General features: G+C 43.1%; 1 protein-coding gene across 7 annotated transcripts in view; it reads right to left on the bottom strand.

The window, feature by feature from the left end:
• Positions 1-17,817, bottom strand: part of EXOC4 (exocyst complex component 4) — a 606,961-nt gene that overhangs the window by 435,628 nt on the left and 153,516 nt on the right. For all 7 annotated transcript variants that reach the window (XR_012156857.2, XR_012156858.2, XM_073328862.2 and 4 more), the window contains exons 8-9: positions 16,513-16,658; positions 12,900-12,988 (exon numbers count right to left, since the gene is read on the bottom strand). Coding sequence is in view for 5 of the 7 variants with exons in the window: in XM_073328862.2 (XP_073184963.1) it covers positions 12,900-12,988; positions 16,513-16,658 (235 nt within the window). In the remaining 2 variants the exon portion in view is untranslated. The remainder of the gene's footprint in view (positions 1-12,899; positions 12,989-16,512; positions 16,659-17,817) is intronic.

The following is a 17,817-nucleotide window of genomic DNA, read 5'->3' as shown; positions in this document are numbered from 1 at the left end:
TCAGAAATGAGGTATACCTGCAGAGCTGTATGGTGGGCCAAGGACCTGAACAGCAGGAGAAGCTGAAATTCAAGACCGAGGAACCTTATTTAGCAAGAGCGTTATGGAAATCCAGAAACAGAATAGCAGAGGATGTTGCAGGTCAGAATTAGAATGCATTAGCAAAGCAGCGGTGAGGAGGAGAGGTGAACTAGCAGGTCAAAACTAAGGAGAATTGTTTGGGGACCAACACTGGAAGACAAATGGTTGCTGCAAGCTAATGGGCATTGCAACTCAAGATGGGGATGCCCAGGCAGAGGTGATATGTGGGGGCAGCTTATACTGGGCCTTTTCGCATTCTGACTGTCACTGTTAGCTAATTACTTTCATGAGCAACAATTTCATCCAAATATAAATTTTAAAAAATATCAAAAGATTAAACTGGAGTTAAATGGCCATTTTAAAATATAACTAGACTGGCAGGACAGGTGCCCCCTAATTCTTTCCCCTGAGGTAAGACATTAAATCACAGCTTTGGAGCACTTAATAACAAGCAGCGATTGATCAGCCTTCAAACGAGATCCGTTTCTTTTTAGCCTTTCGTAAGATGGAGACACAAACTGAGGAATGAAAAGATTCCACAGCCCGAAGTCTGACTTTCATTACCTTGTGTCTCCCTGAACAGGGAGAACAATTAAACTAGAGATGGAAACGCTCAGCATTTTACAACAGTGACGAAGATGCTTTGTTTCTTATCACAGACACATATTCCTGGCAAAGGTCAGCCTTTAATAAGCTTCAATCTATGTCCTCAGATACCAACAGCAGATCAGAAAATGGTTTAGGAAATAAACCAGCAAACATCGACTTAAAGCAACACAGACAAAGCTGTGTGTCTACTGAAAGGATCTTTTTCTCCTCCCCAAGGATATAAATATTTTGAATATTTAACAACTGCGGAAGAATCCCAGAAATCTATTAGAAAAGGCTGTATAATAACAACAGTGCAATAAAAACCTGTTGCTGTGTTTCAAATGTAAAATGTGTTGTAACTAAAAGAGACGAAGAAGGCACTTTGCATAGCAAGCGGGACACTAATGAAGCACAGGGACCTCTCCTGCGTCCATTTCTTTCCTCCCAGCCCTCCCCCCTTTCTTAACTCCCTCTGAATTCAGTGCTTCCTTAATGGCAATCTCAGAAGCAAAATCAAGAAACAAATTATTTTCTTACACATAATCCCCCTTTTGCTGTCAAGTGTCTAACCCTGGTTTGATAATCTCATTTCCTGAGAATCAAAATGCTGGAAATGTAAGCTTCCTAAAGTGTTAATTGCGGCCCTGCTCCATTGCTAATCAAAAAATTGGATGTTTTGCATGAAAATGCTGCTCTAATTAATTCTCAGTCATAAAGCACCCTGGTTTTAATAACCCCTTTTTGATTGGATAGCCTTTGAAGAGACAGTGCAGCTAATCCACTAAACTAGAAAAAACACACGCAGAGGAAATAATAAGTGGTTTACAAGGTCTGAACTGGATGATTGCATTAATACTGTCAAATCACAAAAAAGTGATTCTCTGCCCCCCACCTCCCTACACCCTCAGATAAAACCGTGATACTTTGCATCCTGGGGAGACAAAGGCAGCCACCAGAAAGAGGGTTCACCACATCAAATACTTTTCCCCTTCTTAACGCAACTGAGTTTCTACACCTCAGACTCCCTCCCACAGTCTCTCCTTTGTGGGGGTATATTTTTAACTGGGACTGTCCACTTGTCACACTCTCTCTTGTAATAAGATAAGAATTCTGCCTCCCCTGCAAGCATCTGACTGACAACATATTATCATATGCATCTCTAAGAGGTGCTGAACTGAATTTTCATTATCCAAAATGTCAAGATTCGTTTTTGTCATCAGAGAACACAGCTGGCCTCCTCAGACAGCCCTTTGGTTAATTCAAATGGAACAAGGCACCTACACATAACTGCATTTTTCCGGGCCTGGCCTAATGTATAAGTTTTAATTTACCACTTGTCAGTCTGAGATACCATTTGCTGCTGCTGCCGCCGTCACTGTTTCTTCAGCTCTCAACGAGGAAAGAAAAATCTTAATTAGTAGCAGTTTGCTTTGATTTCATTAATTACAACAACAACAACAAAACCAAAAAAAAAAAGTAAGGAATTTCCAACTGCAGAACAAGCCTAACCAATGGTACACAATGGCTGAGGTTTAACAGGAATAATACCAGTTTTCCAGTGCAAACCAGAATCACGTTTATGCTTGGCATATTCCACTTGTATTTATTCCACTAGGACGGAAGAATCCTATGCACCGCTACAGATTAGGGACCGAATGGCTAGACAGCAGTCCTGCAGAAAAGGACCTAAGGGTTAGTGGATGAGAAGCTGGAGATGAGTCAACAGTGTGCCCTTGTTGCCAAGAAGGCCAATGGCATTTTGGGATGTATAAGTAGGGGCATTGCCAGCAGATCGAGAGACGTGATCATTCCCTTCTATTCGACATTGGTGAGGCCTCATCTGGAGTACTGTGTCCAGTTTTCAGCCCCACACTACAAGAAATATGTGGAAAAACTGGAAAGCGTCCAGCGGAGGGCAACAAAAATCATTAGGGGACTGGAACACATGACTTATGAGGAGAGGCTGAGGGAACTGGGATTGTTTAGTCTACGGAAGAGAAGAATGAGGGGGGATTTGATAGCTGCTTTCAACTACCTGAAAGGGGGTTCCAAAGAGGATGGATCTAGACTGTTCTCAGTGGTAGCAGATGACAGAATGAGGAGTAATGGTCTCAAGTTGCAGTGGGGGAGGTTTAGGTTGGATATTAGGAAAAACTTTTTCACTAGGAGGATGGTAAAGCACTGGAATGGGTTACCTAGGGAGGTGGTGGAATCTCCTTCCTTAGACGTTTTTAAGGTCAGGCTTAACAAAGCCATGGCTGGGATGATTTAGTTGGGGATTGGTCCTGCTTTGAGCAGGGGGTTGGACTAGATGACCTCCTGAGGTCCCTTCCAACCCTGATATTCTATGATTTACCACTTGACCAATAGTGAACATTCCACCCAGGTCCAAACCATAATAAGCGTATTGATTTATTGACACTGAAATTTTAAAACTCCACCAAAGAGCATCCATCCGAGGCTCTGGGAACCCTCGAGACTCATTTATAAACATATTTATAATATGACATCTCAGTTTCCAGGCGCTGCTCCCTGATGGTAAAACTTATCCATACACTCCTTATATGAGCTCACATTCTTGCAGCTCTACTTCTGATCCACTTATGGGGTACAAAGTATGCTATGGTTGAGATCTTAAATGCACAAGAGTCAGAAAATTCTAAAAGTTCATGACCCTGCCACAGCAATAAGTAACTCAACCAGACCACAGACCTACATGAAGACAACCTTCAGATCCTCCGTACTTCAAGGGATGGATACATCCCTATTGTAAAAGGTTATTTAGCTATTAAAACAGATGCTACACTTGATCTTTGGCAAACGGTTGAGACAAAGTAATATACAAATGTAGTTTGAACATACTACCTCACAATCTGGCCAGTTACTGTCTTGTAGCAACTTCAACATTGAATCATTTGACTTCCGTAAATTGAATTAAAAAATGGGCTTTATTAGCCCCACCAAAAATCATTTGCATGAGTATCTCAATGGGTAGTGATCAACGGCTCAATGTCTAGTTGGCAACCAGTATCAAATGGAGTGCCTCAGGTGCCGGTCCAGGGGCCAGTCCTGGGGCCGGTTTTGTTCAACACCTTCATTAATGATCTGGATGATGGGATGGATTGCACCCTCAGCAAGTTCGCGGATGACACTAAACTGGGGGGACAGGCAGATACAGGGTAGGGACAGGGTCCAGAGTAACCTAGACCAGTGCTTCTCAAGTTATCTGATGTGGGGGACCAGCAATTTTTTTTTCCAATGTGCGCACAGGCTGGCAGCCGATGGCTCGCGGACCGGCACCAGTCCGCGGACCACCACTTTGAGTAGCACTGACCTAGACAAATTGGAGGATTGGGCTAAAAAAAAAAAAAATCTGATGAGGTTAAACAAGGACAAATGCAGAGTCCTGCACTCAGGACAGAAGAATCCCATGCACCTGCTGCAGGCTGGGGACCATCTGGCTAAGCCGCAGTCCTGCAGAAAAGGACCTGGGGATTACAGTAGATGAGAAGCTGGATATGAGTCAACAGTGTGCCCTTGTTGCCAACAGGCTAATGGCATATTGGGCTGCATTAGTAGGAGCACTGCCAGCAGATCGAGGGAAGTGATTATTTCCCTCTATTCAGCAGGTGAGACCTGCTGGTGAGGGACTGGTGAGGCCACATCTGGAGTATTGCATCCAGTTTTGGGTCCTCCACTACAGAAAGGACATGGACAAATTGGAGAGAGTCCAGCGGAGGGCAACGAAAATGATTAGGGGCTGAGGCAAATAACTTTCGAGGAGAGGCTGAGGGAACTGGGATTATTTAGTCTGCAGAAGAGAAAGGGAGGTTGGGGGGGAAATTCATAGTAGCCTTTAGCTACCTGAAGGGGAATTGCAAAGAGGATGGAGCTCGACTGTCAGATGACAGAACAAGGAGAAATGGTCTCAAGTTGCAGTGGGAGAGGTCTAGGTTGGATATTAGGAAACACTATTTCAGAAGGAGGGTGGTGAAGCACTGGAATGGGTTACAGAGGGAGGTGGTGGAATCTCCTTCCTTAGAGGTTTTTTAAGGCCCAGCTTGACAAAGCTTGACAAAGCCCTGGCTGTGACGGTTTAACTGGGGTTGGTCCTACTTTGAGCAGGGGGTTAGACTAGATGACCTCCTGAGGTCTCTTCCAACCCTAATCTTCTATGATTCTATGACCTGCAAATATTACAAGGGATTGGGCAAACATGCTGAGGTTTGTCCAGATCATTTTTAATTTCAATCCTATCCTCCAAAGCACTTACAACTCCTCCCAGCTTGGTATTATGCACAAACTTTATAAGTGTACTGTCTATGCCATTATCTAAATAATTGATGAAGATATTGAACAGAACTGGACCCAGAACTGATCCGTGGAAGTCTTCAGTTCTAATTCTGCCTCTGATTCAAACTAAGACCTTAGTTTCCTTATGTTCATTAGGTTACTGATAATTAAGGCTAAGATTTAGTCATGGGTATTTTTAGAAAAAGTCATGGACAGGTCATGGGCAATAAACAAAAATTAAAACCATTAATTTGGGCTTGAATAGGGACTGGGAGTGGCTAGCTCATTACAAAAGCAGCTTTGCCTCTCCTGGAATTGACACCTCCTCATCTATTATTGGGAGTGGACTACATCCACTCTGATCGAATTGGCCCTGTCAACACTGGTTCTCCACTTGTGAGGTAACTCCCTTCTCTTCATGTGTCATTATATAATGCCTGCATCTGTAATTTTCACTCCATGCATCTGAAGAAGTGTTTTTCTACCCGCGAAACCTTGTGAGGAGTTCAGATACTATGGTGATGGGGACCATATAATTACCGTAGACAGATAAATCTAGGCCAACGGTTTTCAAACTGTAGGTTGGGATCCATTTTAATGGGGTCGCCAGGACTGGCGTTAGACTTGCTGGCACCTGGGGCTGAAGCCACAGCCCAAGCCCCACCGCCGAGGCCAAAGCCTGAGGGCTTCAGCACTGGGTTGTGGGGCTCAGGTGACAGCCCCCTCACCCCCACCTGGGGCTGAAGCCCTTGGGCTTTGCTGCCCCCCCCCCACCAACAGCCTCAGGTGTGGGGGCTCAGGCAGGCTCAGACTCTGGTCCCCCTTCCTGGGGTCATGTAGTAACTTTTGTTGTTAGAATGGGGTCACAGTGCAATGAAGTTTGAAAACCCCTGCTCTAGGCTTCCCAAACACTGAAGGAGGACAGCCATTCTCCAAGGAACTTACACTCTAGGGAATAATAGAGAAACTAGAACATTTTGATCATTATACACTGCACATTATTACAGGCTGAAATTTCAGAGACACACCATCTGGTGAGAATATCAGTCCAGCAAGTATATCAACGGTGGGCTAATGTATACTGACACCTAGTCAGCATGCACTACTGTTCTGAACAACAAGGAACTCAAAAGTGAGGACTCCATAGTTCTGACCCTAATTTTGCTACTCAGTCTGTACACTCCTTGGACTACTCACTCTGTGCTTCAGCTTGCCCAATTATAAAATAAGAACAACATACTGATCTTTAAATGCTTTGAGATCCTCAGATGAAAGAAATGAGGGTCCAAACTTCTCAGAGGTGCTGAGCAGCTGTAGATGCCATTAACTGTTCAGCAGCTCTTAACAGTTCATTCTTAAAAATCAAAACCTCAGATGCACAACACCAGCGAAGTTGACCTTGATATGAACTGCTAGGGCCCGCCCTAGCACAGCTAACTGAGAGGGACTGGATGCTATTTTCCAGGCTGATCAGTCCCCTTAAGGCTCTTCAGGATTTTCACAGCACATAAAAATTCCCTTACCAGTTCTGCTGATAAACTGAACTGAGGCCACAGCTTCTACAAACACTCCAAACAACTACACAACTACCTGCAGCGACAGGGACCTGATATAACACTTGATGTATTTAAGAGTCCATGACCAATGGCACCTTCAACAAAATGATACTGTGCTAGAAATTATTAGCAAAACAAACATCATTATGGTATCTGCCTGCTGATAAGATGCTCTATGGCCTTTCTACCTCAGGTGTTCTGAATCCAGCGAACACAGGAATAGCTACTGGTAAGAAAGATCAGCAGCTTAGGTTAGACTCCTTCCTCAGACGCATATGACAAAAAGGATATAACCCACTGAGTTTTAATTTTTGGCTGCCACTGTTTTTCCCGTGTATTTTGTACTTGTGTGCTTTGAACCAGTTAGCAAGGTAGCTCCAAAATTCCCCCTGCTGCCTCTCTTCCATTCCAGCTACATACACACAGAGTTTAATCACGTCAATCATCATTTGTCTTTTGCCATGCACAGCCCAATACATTCCGCACTGTCCAGCTGTCGCTGATGACAGCTAGAGAAACATGAAAAACAACAGACTGTAAACTCTTCGGGGCAGGGACTGTCTCCACATGTACGTATCATGCCTAGAACAACGAAGGCCAGCTCTAGGCTGGTGGCGTAAGGCATTACCATAATACAAATAAAAAACAGACAGGCAATGGTACTGTCCAGAATGGTTTCAACTAAAAAACAAAAGAATGGAATGCAAAGATGATGACCCACCTTTAAGGTTCTATATTCTCTTTTAAGTCCCATCTACACTGCAAATACCACCATTTTTGTTGCAGTTACAGCTTGGTAATCCAGATCCCCCAATACAGTTCAAACGTGCAGTTATGATGGAACTGAACTGTTTTAACCATCTTCTTAAATTATGCCAACCCTTAAACTTCAGATAGCTCTGAGCTGAACTATAGCCTGTCTATCCAGCAAGACCAAATGATGTGTAAGAACTTCCCCAAAATGGTGATCTGACTACCACAAATGGTATAACAATGTATGTATTTCACAATAACTTTCTCCTCTGAATGGAAAAGTTATGTCCTCCATGTCCAAATCTCACCCAGTACAATGAGAACAAAAAGCACATGGCAGCTGACGAACATGCTGGCCTAGCAACCGTTGCCCCAACGCCACCAACACTTTGCAGCCCAAGGGATTACATTTCCAAAGCACTCTAAAAGCAAAATGAAATATAGCTTATACATAGAAATCACTTCATTAACCAATGACATGCAGTCACCTGTGAGGTGAAATGCAGCAGCTTTTTCACAATACACAGCAAAATACTACCTACCTAAGGCTATCAGTAAAGAGGAATAACCAATCCAACTGAAACTGCAGGAGAAATGTAAGAAGGAAAGTTTCAGAGTAACAGCTGTGTTAGTCTGTATTTGCAAAAAGAAAAGGAGTACTTGTGGCACCTTAGAGACTAACCAATTTATTTGAGCATAAGCTTTCGTGAGCTACAGCTCACTTCCTCGGATGCATACTGTGGAAACTGCAGAAGACATTATATACACAGAGACCATGAAACAATACCTCCTCCCACCCCACTCTCCTGCTGGTAATAGCTTATCTAGAGAGATCACTCTCCTTACAATGTGTATGATAATCAAGTTGGGCCATTTCCAGCACAAATCCAGGTTTTCTCACCCTCCGCCCCCACCCCCACCCTCACTCTCCTGCTGGTAATAGCCCATCCAAAGTGACCACTCTCCCTACAATGTGCATGATAATCAAGGTGGGCCATTTCCAGCATAAATCCAAGTTTAACCAGAACGTCGGGGGGGGGGGGGGGTGAAAAAACAAGGGGAAATAGGCTACCTTGCATAATGACTTAGCCACTCCCAGTCTCTATTTAAGCCTAAATTAATAGTATCCAATTTGCAAATGAATTCCAATTCAGCAGTTTCTCGCTGGAGTCTGGATTTGAAGTTTTGTTGTTTTAAGATAGCGACCTTCATGTCTGTAACTGCGTGACCAGAGAGATTGAAGTGTTCTCCGACTGGTTTATGAATGTTATAATTCTTGACATCTGATTTGTGTCCATTTATTCTTTTACGTAGAGACTGTCCAGTTTGACCAATGTACATGGCAGAGGGGCATTGCTGGCACATGATGGCATATATATACCTGGATTTGTGCTGGAAATGGCCCACCTTGATTATCATACACATTGTAAGGAGAGTGATCACTCTAGATAAGCTATTACCGCAGGAGAGTGGGGTGGGAGGAGGTATTGTTTCATGGTCTCTGTGTATATAATGTCTTCTGCAGTTTCCACAGTATGCATCCAATGAAGTGAGCTGTAGCTCACGAAAGCTTATGCTCAAATAAATTGGTTAGTCTCTAAGGTGCCACAAGTACTCATTTTCTTTTTAAGAAGGAAAGTGTAACATTAGAATCTGACCAAGATAGTTAACAACCCTGCATTTGCAGCAGCTGCAGCAGCAGATACATAGGAATTCAAATGCCCATAAGTGGTCAGGACCATGTTTTATGTTTCATACAAAAGATAGAACCTTCCAGAAACATTACAGCCCATCACCACCATGCTGGGACACGGGTTCTGTACTAACTCAGAGGAAGGAATACTATGTTTTCCATTTTTTTAAATGACTGTGAATTGATGTAACTTCTCTTGCAAACAATGTGAGGCATCCAGCTTAAACAAAAGCAAAGAAAACTAGGGCCTGATTCTTCTTCCATTGACTTCACTGGGATTAGACCCTCAAGAATTAATGCTTCCATCCCTAACCTTCTTGCAGCAGGTCTCTTCCAATAGTGGGTGATAATGCATGCCATATGCACTGCAATATTTCAGACCAAATGGCACCACTTAACGACCAAGCGTCAGCCTGATCGTTGTGGATTTTAAGGCAACTGAAATTAAAATCCTATTTCAAAAAGTTGGCATGAAATGAACTTCAAGTTTTTCTTTTATGTGTTACTTTGAACATCTTTTCAGCAGATTTTTTCCCTAGTATTCCACCCTCTCCCTGCTGCTGCTGAAAAAGTCATCCCCATGGATAAGGCTGTTGAGAAGAGCAACTCGCGGTGTTCAGAAAAGCATGGTGTTGCAAGTCAGCCTTCCACTAACCTGACTGAACAATTCAATTATATTTTAAGGGATAAATGGAAATGCAGATCTGGCTGTGATCCAGGGATCAGGCAGATAAATGGGCTAGCTGAAAGGGAACAACTGCACTTTATAATGGAAAGAGAGGCGGGGAGATTTTTAACACAGAAAAAAAATTAACAGGGAACTTTCCCCTCTGGCTCAATAGTGATGATTTCTTACTAAATTCACCTAATCTATCCTCCATGTCGACTCCCTGCATTGATTGCTCATCTCCTATTGCATCATAGTCAAGCTTTTCATACTCATACACAAAGGGATGCATAATCTTGTCTCCACCTACATCTATGACTTCTTTCTTGCTTGTTAAGTCCTGTGATTCCCCCTCCTTTCTTCCCACTCCTAACATCCCACCCCTATGCCTGGAACAGTCTCCCTCATCATCTCACTTAAGCTCTCTTTCTTTTCTACTTCTAATGCTTCCTTAAAACTCAGTTCTTCTCTTCAGAAATCTTCATACTCTCCCTTCTCTTGAACTGTTGTCCCATGACTTGTCTTATCTCAGGCATGTCTACACTTAAAACAGCACACTTGTAGCACTCAGTGTAGAAACTACTTATGCTGACAGGAGAACCCCTCCCATTGACATAGATAATCCACCTCCCCAACAGGCGGTAGCTAGGTCAATGGAAGAATTCTTCTGTTTTTCACATGCCAGAGCAACGTAGTTATTCCAACCTAATTTTCTAAAGTAGGCCAGGCCTCATTTAGGCTCCAAACCTTGAAGGATGAGGGCCATGGGTAGAGAACTCTTCAGGGCAGGGAACATGCCTCATCAATGTTTGTATAGCACTATCACATCAATAAACAGAGCTATATAAAATAAACCATCAATTCAAAGTAACAGCATAACTATATATGAAAAACCACTATCACCACAACCTCTCAGCCGTAGCAGATCTGGAAGAGGGAATGTACGTGGGATGGGTTAATATTGTTTTCTCACCCCCTCTTTTCTAAAGGCTAAATAGAAAACTAGCCAGGTCCTGAAATGACATGGTGGTTATATTGGAGGGTTGCAATTAGGACAATCCCAGCAGGCCTGAAAGCACCGAGGAAGATACCTAAACTGAAAGGAAGCAGTGGCAGCTCCTCTCACAACTTTAAGCATGTAACTCCTGTCAGGAATTCCCACTCTTGGATTTCGATCGTGCTGCTCCATCTGATTTCTGGGATGCAATGGGTGGCGTTGGTGCAGTCAGTAATTAAATCCCACAGCCATTTGGTATGGAAAAATCTGATAATTTATGACGAGAAAGGTGAGGGTTGTGCGTACTGTACTTTAGATGCAGCACGGTAGAGCTTGTTAGAATTATTACTACTACAAAATTTTAAAAACAGGATTTTTTAGATTTGATATTAGAACTGCGTGGGTGTAATAACAAAATGAAACCCCACCCTTTGAGCTTCCCCAATTCCCTATAATAGGACAGTGCTTTACTTGCCTTATCTTTCTAAACTTCTTTGCACAGCCACTAACCACATGTCCACAAACGTGTTTCTCACAGCACATAAATACATGTGGCAGGTTTCTATAGCTGACAATTTTAGCCTCTAAGATGAAGAGAAGTAAACTGAACACCTCGTAATGTGCTTAGACCATTATATCACACCTCAAAGATAGACATTTTCACCTCTATCTTATTCTTACAAACTGTCAGACCATAGTGAAGGTCAAGTGTCAATTTAGGTATCTGTCTACCTAATTTAGGGTTTTCCAGAGAGCCATCAACAGAGCATCCAAGCCTTGCTATATGGATATATTCTGTAACATCAGCTAAGCTAGATATAGCATAACCATCCAAAAGAACACTCTACATAAGAGTTTACTCTCAAGTTGTTGTAGGGTCAACTTCCGGCTGGAGGATGGATGTAAGTCACTGGGGAGGGAACTGGAACTACAAATCACCTGATACCTCAGCTGTAAATATCTAGAGTCTGTTAAAATCACCCCAATATTCTTGTGAATAGGATTTCAGGGTACAATTCTGCCTCTGCCCATCGCTGCTATCTGGACAACAATGACTTCAACAGAGATCCCATAATCAACTTGCATTAGGGCAATATGCATGCTGTAAGAGACTGGATCAGATTATAGAACCACTCTGGTCTTTCTTATACATATTACTATGAAGATTTTTCAGAAGATTTTACCTAATATCCCACTCTCCCCTGCTGCTGAAAAAAAGTCATCCCTTATGGATAAAGCTGTCAGGAAGAGAAATTTACAGTTGTTCAATGTTCAGAGGAAAGATGCTACATATATATATACACACACACTATATACACACACATTTTTTGTGTGTGTGTGTATATATATATATGTTGTTGCATACACACCCCATCTCTCACGAACAATAAACTAATGGCAACAGCTCAGCGTTCCAAATCTACCTTTTAAAAAAACATGTAACCCACATTAACACATTGTGGTTCTTTGTCCCCCCTCTAGTGGTTGGATCAGGTAAAGAGACTTGTGTGCCTGTAACTGCCTCATCGGCAAAAGAACGGTCCTTCAGCTCAAGCAGTAGAGGCTCATGCTTTCAGATGCAGAGTTCAGTCCCTGCAGATGACCCAGCCAGGGCACATGTGCATGTTCCAGTGTGAAAATAAATTTCAGGTAAGGAAACAAACATCAGTTTCAATCTTCCAAAAGCATCATTTAGAGTGAGATCTTTTCTCTTTTAAGTCATTGTTTTACGTGCGTCCTTTTAAACTCACACCTACAGTATGTGCAGTTAGAAAGGGAAAAAAGAAAATACAGAAGTGTTTGCCTTCCTACCTAGAGCAAATAAATAGAGGATATGAGCTGGCCAAGTTTACAGAGCCTTAGGCCACGTCTACACTTACAAACTTGTAGCAGCACAGCTGTACCGATACAGCCGTGCCGCTGTAAGAGCGCTCATGTAGCCGCATCGTGCCGATGGGAAAGAGCTCTCCAGTCGACATCAAAAAACCACCTTCACGAGCAGCAGTAGCTATGTCAGTAGGAGAGCATCAATATAGCGCTGTGCACACGGGGGCTTATGCCGCCTAAATTTATGCCGCTTGGGGTGTGTGTTTTCACACTCCTGAGCGACAAGTTTTGCCAACATAAGCGCTAGTGTAGACATGGCCTTAGACTATGGCCTACATATGGTTTGTTAGAGAGGAGCTAACAGTTCTGAGCCATCCAGGCAGGGTCTGCAAATACTTGGCAAAGCAATCAACCAAACTAATGAGCTATCAAGCTTCCCACCTTGAAGTTCTCCACTCCTGCTGTAGAGCTCCCTTCTCTGCTCACGCAAATAGGCACTCATGCTAATAGCATGGGAGGACGACTCAAACCTGCAATAAAAAGCATGCAGTCAGTCACACAACTCATGGTGCCTTTTCTGTAGCCACAAAGATTGAGATACTGTGTTAGATTAAATGAGAAATTATTTGTTACTTAATTCCATTAGCTCTGACAGCTAGGCGCTTTCCAAACAGAGAAGACCCAGCAAACAGGTGGATTCCACAAAACCAAACCTACACACTAAGCACACACCTCAGCTCCTAACCAGGAAGCGCTGCAGCCAGTGATTAAAACTCAATACTCCCCTGGAAAACTAGGAGTAACAAACTATTCAGTTATTTATTATTGTGTTGCTTCAGCAGCAGCCAAGAGGTGCCCACAGGGAGCTAACTATGGAAATCTCAATTTCAAGTCTTTCCTCAAAGCAGCCCCCACTAGATAGAGCTTGGGGGACAGGAAGTGAAAGAGCCTTCCAGCCTCCCACCAGACACAGAGAGACCCACCCAGGCTCCAGGCCCGGAAGACGTCTCTGATGGGGCACGACAGTAGCAAGCTTTATCAGCCTCCTAGCATTATCATTCACTCAGCTCTGAGACCTGGAGACTGGATTTTTCCTCTCAGTTGCTGAATTGTCATTTGTTGTTGGGCCTCCTACAGCACATCCCTCTCCTACCGCTATCCAACTTTACGCTCCCCCTGCCTTACTTGACTTCTCACCACCCCTCCTCTCTATCCTTTCCCCTCTGCTCCCTGCCTCCAGTTTCCACTTCGCACTCTTACTCATGCAATCCTTTCCTTTCCTCCACTTCAATCGCAAGTGATTCCAAGATAAAAGTCTCTAAAACTATGCTTTTATAATATAAATAAAACAATTATATAATCAAATGTGTTAAAAACCCCAAAACATGAGCTTAACATGTTGTGGACCCATTGCCACCTTGCTTGTACACCCATCCCTTTCCCACACACCATGGGTATCATTTTTGATTGTTCAGATTGCCAGCTCTTCACAGTATGGACACTGTGTATGGAGCCATGACTGACTGGGGCCTGTTATAGTATACATTATAATTTGAATTAACATAGGGCCTTTCATCTGAAGATCTCAAAGTTCTTTACAAGCATTCATCAGGTAAGCTACGCAACAGCCCTGTTATATGGGTATTACACTCACTTCAGAGATGGGGAAATTTTGAGGCACAGAACAATTAAATGACTTGTCCAAATGACACCAAGTCAGTCTCAGAATCTCAGGAACAGAACCCAGAAGTTCTGATTTCTACTGGTGTAGCTAGATCACATTCCCTCTACCCAGTTATCTACAAAATTAGCTTCCAAGGAGCTATACAAACTGCTCACACATCATACAGCTCTATCCATCTATGAGAGCAAGGCTCCATCGCCTGTTCAAGTGATTTCCAAAGTGGGGACTCGAAACGCGGAGATTTTTATGACAAGTGGATGGCTTCTCTAAATTGGAAGCAGGGGATGGAAATACAAGGAAGAGAGCCTCTCTGTCTGGAGAGAAAAAAACTGAAGATGGAATAGATGACAAGAATATGACTTTATCAAACAGGTGCATCCCTTGGCGGACAGAAAAGTTCCATTTCAACAGAGAGATTTCCATAGACACGTAGTGACAGCTGACAGAAGACAGATAACAGAATGAGAGATCCTGATAAGCGTCACTGTCACTAAGGTGCTAGCAGTGACTTAGTGACTGGAGCCTGAGTGGTAAAAGATGGCTATTCTTATGAAGTTAGGCACCATCATGTTAACCAATTATCCTTAACTTCATTTTCAACTGATAGAAAGGAGTACAGAGTACTGTGGGTGAAACAGAGCAGATTAATTCATCCTCCTCTCTCCTCAGACTGAGAGGGGCTGATAATGCTGCAGAATTTGCGTGCTAAGTAATGGAGAAAGGAGAGCAGCCCTGTGGCGCTCTGAAGCACATCTGCAAGTCATCTTAGAAATGGAATTAAATCCAAAGGGGAGTTCCGGCAGAGTAGACAGGAGCAGACAGAGAATCTGGGGAGAGAAATGTTGGGGATGTGGATCAAAAGCCACCTATTGGATCAGTCATGGCTGGGCCAGGTGTTCGTCCAACTCTTTGGAAAAAGTGAAAGCCTCTGATACCAGGGGAGTATGTTTAGTGATCTGGGGCTGGGATCTGTGTGCGCGCGCGCACTGTGCCTTGCTCACGGAGCCCTGATTTCTCACTGGCCCTTTAGGCCCTACCAGAACACAGACAATAAAAACTGGGTCTGCTATAGTTAAGGTTTGGAGAAAAGAAAAAAAAAGAATAAGGAGGCCACTGACTGGTTCTTAATGATTAAAGAAAGCAGGAGAAGCTTTAGGGAGGGCTGGAAAGAGGCCTAGCACCCAATACCTCCCTTCCCCCCAGACAGCTGCTTCAGCAGCGCAGGAGAGTGTTAATGCAGGACATATCTTCTCCTAGCCCATCCCACTGACAAAGTTAGGGCAAGCCATCCAGGGATGCCAAGTTCCTGCATTCTTCCCATTTCCACATGCTGAGCCAACCTAGCCAGGAGGACCCCACCTCCAACTCCAGCAGGACAGGCCTATGCTCACATTAATTTCCTTCCAGTTTCCTCAGAGTAACAGATTGACTGGATTTGTTAAATTTAGACTTCACATTTTCCTTCTCTGCTCCCTGCTGTTCCTCCTCATTATTATTATGTATCTGTACTACAACAGAGCCCAAAGGCCTCAGCTGAGATTGGGTCCCCTTTATGTTAAGCCCCATACAGATACATAATGAAAGACAATCCGGGCTTAGTCTAAATAGACAAGGCAGACAAAGTGGGGGGAGGGGAGAGAGAAACGAAGTATTAAGATCCCCATTTTACAGCTGGGGAAATGAGGCCTGGAGAAGTTAGAGACTAGTGCAGGAAACTGGTGGCAGAGAAGGGAATCAAACACAAGTCCCCTCCTGACTCAGTGCCTTAACGACAAGGTCAATCTTCTTCTCCTATCTGCATTACTCCCCAGACCCTACCAGCCTCCCTCTCCCTGGCAGTCAAATTGCTTCCCCATATTTTCTTCCTCTCTCACGTCCAACTCCCACTCCGCCTCACTCTTATTCCTACATTCCCCTCCCATCTGCTTCATTCTACTCCACACTTTCAACTCTAATTTCACTCCAAATTTTTCCTTTAAAATGTGATACGATTAAACGCCTAGTCTTTACGCAATGATCTTGTTTGTCCTGTTCTCCTTTTCCCTATGCAGCCCTTCAATTTCTGCTCTCGCTTGTGTGTTTTTCGTCTTTACTTCGACTGTAAGCACATCAGGGCAGGCATGATGTCTTACTACATGTTGTACGACTCCTAGCACAAAGGGGCCCCATTCCTAAGTGAAGCCTTTGGACACTACTGTAATATAAACAGTGAAGAAGGAACAGTGTACAGCTCTCGGATGACAGAAAAGCTCCAGCTTTGGTAGTTCATTTCCGTCTGAAGTGTCTGAAAACGTTATTAGTGCACAATACTTGATGCTCCAGAGACAACCTCAATGCCAGGTACTATTCTGGCATCATAACAACACTTACTTGAACAGAGGGTTTTTAGGCCTTTGAGGTTTCTTCTTTGCAAAGAAAGCAGCAAATTCTCTGCCAGAGCTGGCATAGCTAAGCTGGGCTGATGGTTCTGAAGCAGTCCGAGTGTTCTTCATATCCAAGTATTCTGTCAGCAGCATCTGAGAGCAGGGAGAAGACGAATGCAACATTTGAAATAGAACAGCGATGCAAGTTTATTCACAAATCCTAAGTGTCTTAACAGGACACTGCTAAACTAAAAAATGACAATTGGTAAAATTTTCAGAAGTGCCTAAGTGACTTGCAAGCCTAAGTCCAATTGATTTTCAATGAAGCTTAGCTCCTAAATCACTCGCCTAATTTAAGACCACCATAAAAGTACTGTCTACATTCCAGAAATTTTGCAAAATTTTTCAGATGCAGTCAGCACTGGTACAACTACACTGATGTTAACAACACTGAGAACTTTATTGTAGCTTGGCAGCTGGTGTTTAAAGACCTATCAATACCTACCATTAAGGTTCCATATCACGGTGCTTAAAACACTAGCTGCAGCCTATCTAGACAAGGCCTCCCAACATTGCTGACACCTCTGAAGCTGAACTTGTTCAGCAATGATGGAGGAGGGGTTACAAAATGTCACAGTGTAGACAAGGCTTTAAGATAATTAAAAATGAAGGAATTAGACACTTTATTCCCCTTCTGTTTATTATTTCCAATGTTTGGTTCTACTGCACCAGCTCAGTGCCACTGTGTTTGAATTTTCTGTACCACATAGATATCCACACTACTTCCCCCCAAAACACAAAATACCAATTCTACTGAAATACAGTGCATGATTAAATTATTTATTTTCAGATTGGTTTTTGTAAGACATGTTTTTTTTTGTTTTTTTTTAACTGAAATTTAGGGCATAAACTACATCATCATATCCCTTTAAATATATGTACCACACACCTGGAATATTTAAATGGATATATTTAACAGGAGAGATTAAAAAGTGCTGTTAATTCAAACAGTTGAATCACCACCTGAATTCTAGCTGATTACAGGGAGGGAGGCCTTATGGTCTAGTGGACTGAGCAAAAGTGTACATACTTAGATATTACAGTGATGGACACAAATACAAGAGGAGAGTGTGGACACAAGCCTGTCTAGTAGCAAAGAACCTCTGAATTTTCAACCTGACTATGCCACTTATTTGCTGTGAAGCCTCAGGCTTTCCCAGCAGAGCCTGTAAAGTACTTGAATTAGAGAAAGAGGAAGGATGGTCCAGCGGTTGGTACATTTCTCTGGGAGTTGGGAACCATGGATTGTTGC

This window comes from Lepidochelys kempii, chromosome 1 (assembly GCF_965140285.1).
Source record: "Lepidochelys kempii isolate rLepKem1 chromosome 1, rLepKem1.hap1, whole genome shotgun sequence".
Lineage (NCBI taxonomy): Eukaryota > Metazoa > Chordata > Testudines > Cheloniidae > Lepidochelys > Lepidochelys kempii.
This window is presented reverse-complemented; position numbering and strand designations above follow the sequence as displayed.